This window comes from Artemia sp. Qi Xiang Cuo, chromosome 6 (assembly GCF_049724085.1).
Source record: "Artemia sp. Qi Xiang Cuo chromosome 6, ASM4972408v1, whole genome shotgun sequence".
Taxonomy (NCBI): domain Eukaryota; kingdom Metazoa; phylum Arthropoda; class Branchiopoda; order Anostraca; family Artemiidae; genus Artemia; species Artemia sp. Qi Xiang Cuo.
The window spans coordinates 9,034,616-9,050,536 of record NC_142799.1 but is presented as its reverse complement, the minus strand read 5'-3'; the positions used below and the strand labels follow the sequence as shown (position 1 = coordinate 9,050,536).

Below are 15,921 nucleotides of genomic sequence, written 5' to 3'. Positions count from 1 at the left end.
ATAAGAAGGATCTACTAGTTTTTAGGCCATTAGAGTTAGGTTTTCCAAGTTGGATAACTTCCTCAACTGGGATTGTGTTTCCAGCCCTACATGAGAGCCCCTCTTTTAACTCCTGAGTAGATATCTCTGGGGGAACATTATAAACTACTATTTTTGTTTGTGATTGTTTTGGGTTCCAATTAGATGCAATAATAGGGGTATTCATAAGGGATTTTAGGTTAATTATTGTTTATGCTGATTTCTGATCTTCTACAGCTATTAGCAGAGATCCATCACGGTTAATATTAAAAGAGAATATTGATTTTAGCAATTTAAAAATTGCAACTCTTATTGCAGTGATCATTTTTATTTCAAAGGGGGTAGTAGGAGTAATTTTAAGGTAAATTCCTAAGTTTTTGGAGGGAGGATCTTGCGCAGGGAGAGGGGAAATGCTTTTGATTGGGGTATTTTTTTCGATTTTTTAGAGCTTCTAGAGAGGACCTCTTGAAACCCATTATCACAAAATGATAATGATAATTTTATCTCTAAATGAGATAAAAATCTCATTTAGATTTTTCTATAATTACCTCTTCTTCTTCTTCTTGGGGCTCCCTTTCTGCCTCTTCTTCATCAGACTCTAATTCTGGTCCAATATAATTACCAAATTCGTCATACAAGTCAGCATCCATCGTTGATTTCTTTTTCTCTCTCTTCAGTTACTCCCAAAAAAGCTTGAATCTAAACAATACCAAGGATCACCAACAGTGCTGTCCTAAAAAAGGATAGTAAAAACTTCAAAGTGACAAAAACATCCAGAACTTGAATAAAGTAGTGTAAAGAACTTGCATGTGTAGCACCATTGGCTTCAGGCAACTCATAAATTAATCAAGGAGAGCACAAAATTTTTCTTGTGCAAGTAATAAAGTGACTAAATAACAGAGAGAACAAAATAATTATATCCTTAGGTATGTTTTACTAATGACTTTGATCTTCATCAAATTTCTTAAATTACTGAAATCACATCTTAGAGCAGTTAAAAATCTTACCATAGAATCCAAATCATTCATTACCAAAAACAAACATCATAGTTGTTGCCAAGTCCAGATTAAAGGGTACTATTTTTTACAAATAAAATACAGAAGCACCCTGGTCACTACAGGTGGAGCACCCTGGCAGTGCAGGTGGAGGGAATACAGAAAAATGTATTCCAGAGGACAAGATGGACTCTAAAATAGCAAATTAATTGGAAACATATATCACATTGGCTTGGTTGGGGCTTTCAGGTTAGAAAGATCTTTTTAAAAAAAAAACAAAAAAAAAACAAGTCAACATTGTAGCAGGAACCTCCATCAAGGTATATATTAATTAAAACATGGTCCAAATATGAGTGCCCTACTAAGTAGAAAATTAAAGCCTATCAACCAATCCGTTACTTTAAGGACTCAAATAAAATATGTGTAGGAAGTGATTAGTATATTTGGAAAGAGCATAAAAAGAAAGCATCCAATGTTATGTCCATCTTCTACCTATCAAATTCCTTGGAACAGTGTACAATTTACCAAAAAAAATCTTAACGTGGATTAAAATCCTGCTCATAACGTTAGAATAGTACATCCAAGGCTTAGAGCCAAAGAGAAGCACACATGAACCAAGCTGAAGAGAAAATATATTTTTTTTCCCCAAAGTTATGTGATTTTCTACCCCTTAGAACTAGAGAAATAGTAGAGATGCTTGACAATACCTTCCTTGGACATAATTTAGATTCTGAATTCAGTCCTGAAAGGTTCATTCTCCTAACACAACAATTTTCCAAGACAGTCAAAAACCTCCCAATCTAGAATTCAAACAATATTTTGTAATAGTGCCACAATTTTTTCTACATTATTTTAGTGCAAATCAAGTCAAGACTTGACAAAGAATGGAATAAAAAGCCATGGAAATATAAATGGGACAGTCCATCCCTCTCAGCTGCCAACTAATGCAACATCACTGGGCCCATATCATGGTGATGTTCCAAATTACCATCATTGATGCAGAGCAAAACAGATCCAGCATGGACCATATTTCACTCCAAAGTGCGAATTCAGGTAATTACAGTAAAATGCTAATCAATTGGTAGGAAGAAAGAGTATTGTATTGTATCAGATTAATGATGTTTCTTGACTATTAAGGTCCTTGCATCCACCCTGCAGTGTGTTATTGCAGCTGGGTCCTGTATTACCAAGCTGAGATCAAACCTACTGTACTACCACCAGACATGGAAGAGAGAGTTGAGGCAGGGTACCTAGGAATACCTAGGAATTGAGCATTTAATCACCACTTCAACATTTATATAACTGTAAAATCTCTAAAATACTGTCCAGACAAGTGGATTATTTCACCATTGGATTTGCCTAGATTTTCTTATTATTAATGTGATTGATTTAAACATTTTAACCATATACCACACTAGACTAACAATTTTAAATACACTGATAGTCAATAGTGGAGCCTAATCTTGGACACCCAACCTTAGACTTGAGCAAAAACTTGGAAAATGGTGCCCAATTTTGGACATGGGATCTTAGAGTTAGAACTAAGTATCTAAATCATAGACTTACTCTATTAAGGGTGCATTTAATCTAGCTTAAGACAAGCATTGTGTTGGTGAATAATTGCATTTAAATGTGTTGCAATGTAAGGGTATTTGAATATTAAAGAAAAAGCTTTCCTAGATTGAAGTTAACCAATTTTAACTACCCCAGTTCAAACCATCTAAAACTATCTACATCATAGCTAATACTTGATTCTCATAGCTAATACTAGACTCAGAATCATCTGTCTATGATTGTGAAAGATACATTTTAATCAGATTAGACACTGTCCAAGTACTGGGGTGTTGCCCTATAGTAAAAATAGTTAGAATGTTGTATGTGTGCTGTATATTGATCCATCCAGAAGGTGTGGACGGTAACTGAATCAATGGGTTTTTACTATCGATTTCAGTAAATATTTATGATCGCATTAAAATATTTTTTTGTTAATTTTTGTTTATCATTTTCCACTAGGCAACACTCAGGAGCAGGTTATTACTACTTTTAAGGGGGAGGGGGTATATATAAATAATATTAACATTTTGATTACTAAATATCAGTGTATGTATATTAAACTGACAATGCACATTCATTTGTATTTTTCCAGTAAAGTGCAAATTATGTACTGACCTTTGGTTGGCCCAGGTCTCTTGAGCCTAACTAATGTTAATTTTCGCTTGTTTTGAGTTTGCCTCGGTTATTTATTGTAATTTCTGTTCGTTTTGGGTTTCATTTATTTATCAATGCTGATTTGTGGTAGTTTCATGCTTGGTAGATTATTTGATTTTATTTTTGCTCATTTTTGGTTTAATAGAGTGCCTTAATAGACTGCTGAGACGCCTTATTGGGAATTAGCATTAACACAGTGCATTTTGATTAAATCTTAAGGCAACATTTAGTTGTCAAACATGATTGGCAGATGGGAGGTTGGGCGTGGGAGGGGGATTAGTTGCCCTCAAATCACTTTCAACTATTAAAAAGGACACTAGCCCTTTCTATTTTCAATTGAATGAGCCCTTTTCGAAGTTTCTATGACAACTCCTTCGATACGAAGTGCCCTGGTCTAAACAAAAAAAAATAAATAATACATTGTATCCACATTGCTCTTTATTATAAAAATGTCAAACCTTCCAATCACTTTCGACTATTAAAAAGGGCACTATTCCTTAGTTGATCTCCAATCACTTTCAACAATTAAGAAAGGCACTAGCCCTTTCAATTTCCAATCGAATGAGCCCATTTGAAAAAGGGCACTAGCCATTTCAATTTCCAATCAAATGAGCCCTTTTTGAAGTTTCTACAACAAAGTTTTCTATAAAAACCTTATATGCCCCCAGGGCATAACTTACAACCCTTTTTCTTAGGGCTGTGGTGAGGGGGGGTGTCACCTTAAAGACCTAGTTTCCGGAACTTTCAACTACGTTGAAAAAAATGGCTATGTCAAAATTTTGATTGGATGTGTTTGGGGGAAAGGTGGGTGTGAAAGGGGGGCTAGTTGCCCTCCAATCACTTTTGACTATTATAAAAGGGCACTAGCCCTTTGAATTTCCAATTAAATGAGCGATTTTTGAAGTTTCTACAACAAAGCTTCCTATAAAAACCTTATATGCTTCCAGGACATAACTTACAATCCTTGCCCTGAGGGCAGTGGGGGGAGTGTCCTCTTCAAAAACATAATTTCTATCCGGAAATCAACTACACTGAACAAAATGGCTATCTCAAAACTTTTATTGGATGTACTTGGGGAAATGGTGGACGTGGAAGGGGTGTTAGTTGCCTTCCAATCACTTTGAATATCAAAAAGAACACTAGCCATTCCAATTTCCAATCGAATGAGCCCTTTTTGAAGTTTCTAAGACAACTCCTTCAATTCAAAGTGCCCTGGTGTGGAAAAAAAAAATTCAATATGAAGCCCCCCAGAAATGTTTGGGGGGAACAGTGGGCGTGAGAGGGGGTTTAGATGCCTTCTAATCACTTTCAACTATTAAAAAGGGCACTAGCCCTTTGAATTTCCAATTGAATGAGCCCTTTTTCAAGTTTTTATAAAACGCTTTCTATAAAAACCTTATATGCCCCCAGGGCATAAATTACAACCCTTGCCCTGAGGGCTGTTAGGGGGTTGTCATCCTCAAAAACCTAATGTTCAGAACTTTCAACTACGTTAAACAAAATGGCTAGTCTCAAAATTTTTATTGAATGCGTTTGGGGAAAAGGTGGACATCAAATGACGGTTAGTTGATTTTCGATTCCTTATGACTATTAAAAAAGACACTGATACTTTTCATTTCCAATGAAATGAGACCTTTTGAAGTTTTTACGACAACGCTTTCTGTAAAAACCTTATATGCTCCCAGGGCATAACTTACAACCCTTGCCCTGGGGAGGGGGGGGGCTGTCATCCTCAAAGACGTGATTTCCAGAATTTTCAACTATGTTAAACAAAATTGCTATCTTATAATTTTGATTGGATGTGTTTGGGGAAATGGTGGGCATGAGAGGGGGGTTAGTTGCCTTCCAATCACTTCCGACTATCAAAAAGAGCACTAGCCCTTTCAATTTCCAATCGAATAAGGCCTTTTTGAAGTTTCTGCGACAACGCTTTCTATAAAAAAGAACCTTATATATCCCCAGGGCATAACTTACAACCCTTGCCCTGAGGGCTGTGAGGGGGTTGTCATCCTCAAAGACCTAATTTCCAGAATTTTCAAGTATGTTGAACAAAATGGATGCCTCAAATTTTGATTGGACGTGTTTGGGGAAATGGTGGGCGTGAGAGGATGGTTAGTTACCCTCCAATCACTTTTGACTATTAACAAGGGCACTAGCCCTTTCAATTTCCAGCTGAATCAGCCCTTTTTGAAGTTTCTACAATTGAACTTTCCATAAAAAACTTATATGCCCCTAGGGCAAAACTTACAACCCTCACCCTGAGGGCTGTGGGGGGAGTGTCATCCTCAAAGACATAATTTCTGGACCTTTCAACTACGTTGAATAATATGGCTATTTCAAAATTTTGATTGGAGTTATTTGAGGAAATAGTGAGTATGAGAGGGGGGTCACTTTCCCTTCAATCACTTTCGACTATTAAAAGGGCACTAGCCCTTTTCAATTTCTAATCAAATGAGCCCTTTTTGAAGTTTCTACAACAACGCTTTCTATAAAAAAAAAACCTTATATTCCCCCAGGGCATAACTTACAACCCTTGCCATGAGGGCTGTGGGGGGTAGTGTCATCCTCAAAAACATAATTTCCCAAATTTTTAACTACTTTGAACAAAATGGCTATCTCAAAATTTTGATTGGATGTGTTGGGAAAATGGTGGGTGTTAGTTATCCTCCAATAGCTTTTGACTATTAAAAAGGGCACAAGCCCTTCTAATTTCCAATCGAATTAGCCCTTTTTGAAGTTTCTACAACATTGCTGTCTATAAAAACCTTATATGCCCCAGGGCATAAATTACAACCCTTGCCCTGAGGGCTCTGAGGGGGTTATCATCCTCAAAGACCTAATTTCTAAAACTTTCAACTACGTTGAACAAAATGGCTATCTAAAAATTCTGATTGGATGTGTTTGGGGAAAAGGTCAGCGTGAGAGGGGGATTAGTTGCCCTCCAATCCCTTTTGACTATTAAATAGGGCACTAGCCCTTTGAATCTCCAATTGAATGATCCCTTTTTCAAGTTTCTAAGACAAAGCTTTCAATAAAAACCTTATATGCCCCCAGGGCATAACTTAAAACTCTTATCCTGAGGGCTGTAGGGGGGGGGGGAGTGTCATCCTCAAAGATATCATTTCCGGACCTTTCAACTACTTTGAACAAAATGACTATCTCAAAATTTTGATTGGATGTGTCAGATAAATGGTGGGCATGGAATGAGTGTTAGTTGCCTTCCAATCACTTTCAACTATTAAAAAGGGCACTAGCCATTTCAATTTCCAATCAAATGAGCCCTTTTAGAAGTTTCTACAACAAAGATTTCTATAAAAACCTTATATGCCCCCAGGGCATAACTTACAACCCTTTTTCTTAGGGCTGTGGGGGGGGTTGTCACCTTAAAGACCTAGTTTCCAGAACTTTCACTGAACAAAATGGCTATCCACACTGAACAAAACACTGAACAAAATGGACAAATGAACAAAACACTGTTCAGCTATTTACACTGAACAAAATGGCTATCTCAAAATTTGTATTGAATGTGTTTGGGGAAATGGTGGACGTGAAAGGGGTGTTAGTTGCCTTCCAATCACTTTGAATATAAAAAAGAACACTAGCCATTCCAATTTCCAATTGAATGAGCCCTTTTTGAAGTTTCTAAGACAACTTCTTCAATACAAAGTGCCCTGGTGTGGAAAAAAAAAATTCAATATGAAGCCCCCCAAAACTGTTTGGGGGGAACAGTGGACGTGAAAGGGGGGCTAGTTGCCTTTCAATCACTTTCAACTATTAAAAAGGGGACTGGCACTTTTAATTGCCAATCGATTGAGCCCCTTTTGAAGTTTTTACGACAATGCTTTCTATAAAAACCTTGTATGCCCCCAGGGCCTAACTTACATCCATTGCCCTAAAGACTAAAGACTCCTCAAAAACATATTTTTTATCTGGAAATCAACTACGCTGAACAAAATGGCTATCTCAAAATTTTGATTGGAGCGTTTGGGGAAATGGTGGGTGTGGAAGGGGTGTTAGTTGCCTTCCAATCATTTTAGACTATTAAAAAGGGCACTAGCCCTTACAATTTCCAATTGAATGAGCCCTTTTTGAAGTTTCTACAACAACTTCTTTGATACAAAGTACTCTGTTATGGAAAACAAAAAACAAAAAATAAATAATACATTGTGCCAACATTGTTCTTTACATAGGCAGCGCGATTGCACTGCCTATGATTGATGGGGAAAAAACATTTTTTAAATATAATCATTTTTTTTACAAAAAAAAAAAAAAATTCTATAGTAATGTAGCAGCTTATGTTATTAACATCAGGAATTTGTCACCTCTACATGCTTTTGTAATTAAAAAAGAAAAAAATATAATTAAGAACAAACTCTAGCCTATACTAACTTAAATGTTTAATATAAAGAGCAACTTCAGAGATTGATAAATTATATCAAAGCTGCGTAAAGGATTGAAATAGTAGTATATAAAAAGAGAATCTTTAGAAGAACAAACCATTGTGCATATTGGACTTAGCTAGCTGCCTGATTCTTTGAGGTTCATCTCTTACTATTCCAAAGAAGAAAAAGACTTTATATAAAACCTCTATTTAGGAAATTTAATAGTCCCTTGGCTTGAACAACAAGGGAAATATATTGGCTTGAAAATCAAGAAAAGCTTATTGAAATACAATATTCTGCATTGACAGCAGGGTTTATTTTCTTTCGGTTTTTTTTACTCCACAGCTAGCAGGGCACTAGAACATAATAGAGAGCTGTTAGTGCCTCATTTTAAAGAAAATTGCTGTATTTAGAAACCATTATCAACAAAAACAATTTTTAATATAAAATCATTTTTTATGAAAAAACTGCATTTCCAGTTCAAGATTGATGAATGATGTCATAATTGTAGGTATGATGATTAAATACCTACAATTATAATAGAGACCTGTTTAATGGCTCATTTTACAGGAAATTGCTGTATATAGAATTATATTAAAAAGCAAACTATAGCCTATAGTAACTACTGAACTACTAAGCACACCATTACCTTACCTTAGACCTAAGTTTCTCGTGTGCCTCCAGAGGCACCTAGGGCATCCACAAAAAGTCTCCAGTCATCTTGGAGGTGTGCTGCAGCTAGTATGTCTTCCCATTTGGGCTGTAGGGATGCATGTACATTTGACAAGTCTATTCTGCGTGAACATCTTTGGGTGTTTCTAGGAAGGCCTCGTCTTCTTGATCCTTTTGGTTGCTAGAAGAAGATGGAGTTTGGCAAGCAATTTCTGCCCATCCTGATGATTTGCCTAAGATAAAGCCACCTACGTTGACAGATAACATCTGTTATTAAAGGTAGCTGGACCTGTTGTCTGATGGCATCATTTCTTATCCTCTGGGTCCAGTTTATATTTAGGATTCTTCTGAAGCAAGTGAATCAAATGATTGCATTTTTTTCTCTTGTTGTTGATTGAGGTGTCAGGTCTCAGATCTGTAAAGCAGTACTGACAGAACATTGCTTTGGAACAGTTGTATCTTTAGCCTCAAGGAGTATTTTTGAGATTTCCAAACTTGTTTGAGATGGTTAAATGAACTGTTTGCTTGTCCCAACCTAGGTTGGACTTCTCTTGTGTGTGAGCCAGTGTTTTCAACTGTACTGCCCAGGTATCTGAACTCAACCACCTGCTCTATTTGGTCAGCTCCACACTTAATATCAAGAGGAGATCCACTGGTAGCCATGCTTTTTGTTTTATTTGTGTTGATTTTTAGTCCAAAAAAGGTCTGCAGTTGGCTTGCAAGAAGGCTTACATCATCAGGAAAATTGAGATCTCCAAGTCTGGCTGGCTCACCAATATCAATCCCATATCCCTTGTACTTACTTAAGATGTAGTCAACAGCAAGGATGAACATTAGGAGGGGGGACACATCCCTGCTTTACTCCTGTCATTATTTTGAAATATCTGGTAATCCCTTGTCCCATTTGTACACAGCATTCTGTATCTTTGTAAAAATCAATGATAATTTTAATGATTTTTTCCGGTATGCCATAATGTAAAAGTATTTTCCAGAGTGTTGTTCTACCTACTGAGTCAAAAGCTTTCTCAAAATCAATGAACACAAGGTACAATTTCCTTCTCACCTCATTGGTTTCTTCCAGAAGCATTTTGAGGACAAATATGAGGTCAGTGCAGGAGCAGTTTGGACAGAAGCTGTGTTGCTGCTGAATGTAGGTGTCTGCCAATATGTGATTTTATTCTGTTGAGGATTATGAGAGCAAACAACTTTCCTGGGATTGAAAGGAGGCACACCATTAGACTAACATAAAGCATCAGCCTAATTACTTATATCTGGGATGCAGCAGTAGCTAGAAACCTTGTTAGAGTTTAGAATATAATACAGAATTATATAAAGGATAAATCTAGTTAATTATAAATGGGAATTATTTAAGTTTAATTGGTATCAAGGCTGTACAGATGGCTGAAACCTGGTAAAAAAAACATAGCACATTTTGGATTTAGTTATATACAGGATTGGTCTAGTTAAGTATTATGAGGTTTGTCTTGTACTATTCTAAAGAAGAAAAAGCTTAAGGTTTTTTCCTGTTTGTAATCTGGTATATATCTAGTTTGGGTTGCAGCAGTAGCTTGCAACCTAGTAAGAGACAATCACATCCTATACTAAGAAATTTAATAGCCCATAACTCCTAAAACAAGTCAGATCAAAAAAGAAGTACACTATTAAAACCACGTTGTCTAATACCCTTATATAGGAAACTAACTGTCCCTTGGCTTGAATAACAAGGAAAACTCATTGGCTTGAAAAACAAGAAAAAAGGCTCCAAGCACAATTTTCTCTATTGATGGCATCTTTTTTCTCTTTTTTTCTGTGCAGCTAGTGGGGCACTGGAAAATTATAGAGAGCTGTTTAATGGCTCATTTGAAAGGAAATTGCTACATCTAGTGCCTTTTGTAATAAAAAAAAAAAAAAATTCAAAACAGAATCAATTTTTTTTTACAAAAAACTGCATGTTTGTAAAACACTGTAGTAGCAAATATTGTTGACATCTTGTATATGAAGATCAAAATAACATTTTTAACATTATAAAAAGCATGTACATATAGTTATAAAGAATGCAGTAATTCTTTTAGGGTTTTAACAAAAATCTTGGCTGCAGTGGTAGCTAGCAGCCTAGTGAGACAATAATGTCCAATACTAAACAATATAGTAAATATTTTGCAGTTCATATTATTGACTTACAAACAAAGTAAATATACCACTTGATGCCTTTTTTTTGCTCTTTCCAAACACAATAATTTTTACTCCCACCCCTATATATACCAATTCAGGGTATAGATTTGCACATTAGGGGAAGGGGGGGGCAAAGTTTATTTCTGATGCAAATGAGAGGTAAGTTTAAACATTACCTCACCCATGGTTGCCACCAGGTGAAAATAAAAATCACTAGATTCTTGAAAAAAATCACTAAATCACCACATAAATCACTAGATTATTGACTAAAAATAACTAGAAATCACTATAGTTATAACACTATAAACTTATTATTAATTGATCTTAATTAATATACTCTTTATTAATTGTAATTAGCAATTGTTTTGTTTCTCTACCATGTTCTATATAGGCACACCAACAGAAAGGGGGTAAAATTACTCCCTAGACCTGGAAAATACATTTAGATTGACATTTTGTCAAGCAAAAATTACCCTTGAAATTTTGAAAAATGCCTTTTTACATCTTCATGAAGAGTAGAACAAAATCCTTGCTTCTTCTCTGTATTTTCCCAGAGAAGTACCCTTGGCTTATACCCAAATCACTGAAAATTAGTTATTGAGTGATCTTATCAATTTAAAACCCCAGCTTCTTTCCAAAAAATATAGGAACTATTTTCTTTTTACTCCAGTTGAGCTAGTATAATTACTGAAACATCAGAGACAATTTTGAAAATGACCTATGTATATTTTCATGGAAAAAATTGGTCCTATCCTTCAAAAATTTTGATAAGCATTGGTCTTATTGCTTCTTCAATAAAAAAAAGGTACTTGTTAATTATACAAAACACACTTAACAAGTAAAGTCATGTTAATCCTAATGAAATATGCCAAAGTATGATAAAAATATAATACTTTAGTTTATATGATAATGCAATTTGTGCTATATATTTGCACATTAGGGCAAAGTAACCTAACCTTAGGCTCCTCCCCTTAATATGCAAATATATAACCCAAGTTATACAAGTCCAATAGATTCTGTCACGTTATTTGTCTTTCTGGCCATGAAACTGGTTTTCATAGATCATACATTATCCTTAGAAAATTATCCCTAGCATACTTTCATCCCCAGACCTATCCTCGGGAGCTGTGTGGGTCATGTTAAATCTAGAAGTATAGTTTTGGAACCTCTCAACTATGCTAAACAAAATGGATATCTTAAACTTTTGATCAAACAATTTTTGGGAAAAAAGGGACATGGGAGGTGGAATAGTAGCCATCAGATCTTTTTGGTCAAATAAAAGGGATACCAGAAATTTTAATTTTGGTTCAAATTAGCCCTCTCCCAATGTTCTAGGACCATTGGCTTGATACAATTGCCACTGAAAAAAGAAAAGAAAAGACACATCAATGATTTTCCTTCTGGCATATAAAACAAAATTCAACACTTTTGCAGATAGGGGCTTGAAGCCTCTACAGTAAGGTTCTCTGATACACTAAATCTAATGGTTTGATTTTACTTAAAATTCTTTTACTTTTAGTGGGTGTTTCCTCTCTCTTTTGAACATCAGGTAAATTTTTGCAGTTTCTTAGCCTTGTATGGGTTAAATGAAGCTTAAATCTTATATATTTGGAATTAACATAATAAGCTGATGATATATTTATTGGTATCAAAATTCTGTTTCTAGAGTTTCAGTTACTATTGACCTGTGTTGCTCTATTCTTAGTTTGTTACCACAAACTGTTTCATATATTAGCACATTAATCCAAAAACTTAAAGAATAGGATGTTATCTGTGCTTATTAAGTATTTCAATTACAAATAAGAGAATTTGGAGAATTATTGGAATTTTGATTAGATATTAGAAGTAAACATTAAAACCATAATACAATTCCCAGAGTAGATACCCCCACCCTTTTACTCCCAACCAAGTTCAATCACCGAACTACAATCGATTTAATCGGTCTAGTTGTATTATAAATCCTATTACAAAAACTCCAAGTTCTATTTTCATTTTCAATGATTTCTTTTTTTATTTCAAAAATTATATTTGTTATTTATTATACCTTCTTATTTTTTAATGACTACATTTCTGTTCTATTTGCAGATGTAGAGGGTGCATTCATATCCACCATTCACTCCACTTTCAAATATTTTAACAGAAGAAAATCCAATTTAGAACTGATAAATTATGGAGAAAAAAAAAAACCATAAATAGGAAGATAAAAATTCAACCTGAGCAAATGTTGTGAAATAGGAAAAATAGAATGATAACACTTTGGGGTCTATATCTAATAGGCTATAGACACATGGTAGGAAATTGGAAGTTTCAAAGGCAGTATATTTACATAAATGTTAATCTGGAACATATTAGGAATTGTAGTGATTCACTATTTTGTGTTTTTTTTTAATTAGCTTATTGCATGATTTATTTAATTGGATCATGAATCTATGCACTATATTGTGGAAAATCACTAGATTTAGGAAAAATCACTAGTTTTAGAACAGAATTCACTATAAGTCACTAGCTATAAGAAAATCACTAGCAATAGGCTGGTGATAAATCACTAGGGGTGGCAACCCTCCTCCTGCTCCCCTAATGTTCAAATATATAGCCTACCCTGAATTGGTATGTATAGGGATGAGGGTAAAATTCATTTGAGACAAAAATGATTATTATATTTGTATAGAGCATAAAAAAAAAATATGTTTTTTTATGCTTACTTTATTTGTAAGTCAATAATATGAACTGGAAACACTAACAAAAGACAATAGCACATAATTATAATAGATAACAAACTCTAGCCTACACTAACTGAGAGGTTTAATAAAGAGAGCAGCTTCCAAGATTGATGAATTAGCCTATATTAAAGTTAAATGGTAAATATCTACCAAATTATATTATTGACTTATGCGTAAAGTGAATATACCACTTGATGCCTTTTTTATGCTGATTACAAATATAATAATCATTTCTATTGGAGAGGAATTTCAGCCCCCTCCTATAGCCTAGGGGCCCCCCTGGTATTTATTTAGCCTTGTGCCATCTCATAAGGAGACATGTTAAGAAAACAATTCTTACTTTAAAATATGTATAATGATCCTAGTTCTTATATTATCCAACCAGAGAACCTTTATCATCAAGTCTTTCCTCTAAAAATCCTTCTTTTTCCAGATTAAGAGAAAATGTTTCCTAAAATCACCACGTTTTTTATTCAATGCCTAAGTCTTTTTAAATTGCCGCCTAATAAGTTCTTTTATAGATAGCGTTCATGCCGGTCTTTAGCATTCATATTTTGATATTCGCCCTTCGCCACTGCTATTTAAAAAAAAATATTAAAAACATTTTTTTACACACATGCTAAACCCGTGCTAAACGCTATCTATAAAACAACTTATTTGGTGGCAGTTTATAGTGGCAATTTCAAAAGACTTAAGCATTGAATTTTCAACGTGGTGATTTTTGGAAACTTTTTCTCTTTTGAGGATTTTTAGAGGAAAGACTTGATGATAAAGGTTCTCCTGTTGGATAATATAAGAACTAGGATCATTATACATATTTTAAAGTAAGAATAGTTTTCTTAACATGTCTCCTTATGAGATGGCACAAGGCTAAATAAATACCAGGGGGGCCCCTAGGCTATAGGGGGGGCTGAAATTCATTTCCAATACAAATGATTATTATATTTGTAATCAGCATAAAAAAGGCATCGAGTGGTATATTCACTTTATGTGTAAGTCAATAATGTGATTTGGTAGAAATTTACCAGTTAAATAAAGGTTCATAACAGTTCAGTAGGCTATAGGCTAAATATAGATTATTTAACTTTCACCTGTATCATGGTTATATAGATAGCTGAAGTTTACATAAAGGATCTATGTAGTTCATTATAATTTACATTAAAGAAAGAACTGGCCTACAACTGAACCCATAGTAGGCCTAACTGAAATATACCTATTAAAAGGAATCATTAGGCTATATAGATGATGCAACACATTCTTATCTTTAAATAAGTTTAATCTATATTTGACGAAACTTACGAAGTCCCCATTTATAATGAACAATGTCAATCATTTATGTAGGCTATGTCTTATACACATTAAGGGGGGGGGGGTAAAGTACAATAACGTCACTTTCAAAATTTAAGCAGAATCTTTCGGCTTGTTCGAAATTAGCCTTAGTTTATAAGAGACTAATTAACAGCCTTTTCCACTTAAAATATATTACAAACTTTGCTGGTACTGGTGTGGTAAAAATCCTTCTCTTTTTATTTATTCTTCTTCTTCTTCTATTAGCCTCTATTTTTAGTTCTCTTCTTCTTCAGCCAAAGCTCTTAAGCTGCGTCCTTGTGCAGCATTGTGAGGACGGAAGAGGCCAAATGAAACAGCCAATGAGCTTGACCCTGATACCGCGCCGATTTTCTTATAGGTAGCGGATAGCTCGTGCTTCTCCGGTGTCTCTGAAAATTTTTTCCGGTGGTGTTCCGTGAACTGAAGCCAATTTTCTTACTAGAAAGGAGTAAACAGACATGTCTTTTAAAGTCGTTTAAAACTCCAAAGGCACGTACTGCATAATGAGTAATAACACATCGTCGGCTGGGAGGATGATTGTCGTATTAGGCATCTCCGGCCAAAATTGAGTTATGAATGCCATCTAGTGTAAAATTTTGCGTAGAATCTGAATCTGCTTTTTGTTTTGCTCTACTGGCTACCGTTCCTGAGTAAAAGACCAAAAACCATTTGTCGTATCGGACATTATCGCTGATAATCCGCTAGCGAAATTGTCGTATTGGAAAATTGTCGTATCTGGCTGTTTTGCCGTCACGCACTTCAGAGAAAAAGAAGAAAATGGCGCGTCCAAGGAAAAACTTGGCGAGGGATTTTGAAACAATTTTTGATGAATTTGGCAGGTAAAGTGTCGATTTCTTCTAGGCCTCTGCACCCTATAGTATAGTATAGAGTAGGGTCTCTGCACCCTATAGTACAGGGGGAGCTACACTGCACCTTTACCCAAGAGTATATCAAATAGGCTACCTGATTTGTTATGATTTTTGGTGCATATATAGTTTGATTTGGAAACAGCATTGAATTAGGAATATGGTTCTATTCCTAGATAACAGAATTGTCTTGTCTATTTACGCACATTATTGTACCACTGCACCATCTCATAATGCGATTTGCTAATTTGCAGAACTCAAAGGAAGTATCAAATTTTCTTGAACAAGTAGGCTAGCCTAGGCTATTTGATTAGGCTGAATATTTTAGCCATATGGATTGCTGAATGTTTTGAATGCATTGATAGTTAATAGTAGAGTCTAATGACAAATACACAATTTAGTTTAAGCATAGCCTAATTCTAGGCTAATTCTAGAAAATACTGCCCAATCTTAAACACATGATCCTATAGGCCTTGTAGGATACAAAACCACTCAAACATAAATAGATTCAATCCCAGACATGTGCTGTAAAGAAAAAATAGGCTACTAGGGTTTGCTA

General features: G+C 35.0%; 1 protein-coding gene across 3 annotated transcripts in view; it reads right to left on the bottom strand.

Annotated features, from left to right (window-relative positions):
• The window catches only part of LOC148950841 (116 kDa U5 small nuclear ribonucleoprotein component), a 103,049-nt gene extending 88,335 nt beyond the window's left edge, over positions 1-14,714 (bottom strand). The window contains exons 1-2 of one of the 3 annotated variants that reach the window (XM_089090476.1): positions 14,658-14,714; positions 567-751 (exon numbers count right to left, since the gene is read on the bottom strand). In XM_089090476.1, the coding sequence (XP_088946602.1) occupies positions 567-668 (102 nt within the window). In that variant the 5' untranslated portion in view covers positions 669-751; positions 14,658-14,714. Of the gene's footprint in view, positions 1-566; positions 752-14,653 lie in introns of all 3 variants that reach the window. The other 2 variants (XM_089090478.1, XM_089090477.1) reach the window with 2 other exon arrangements.
• Positions 14,715-15,921: the final 1,207 nt, after the last annotated feature.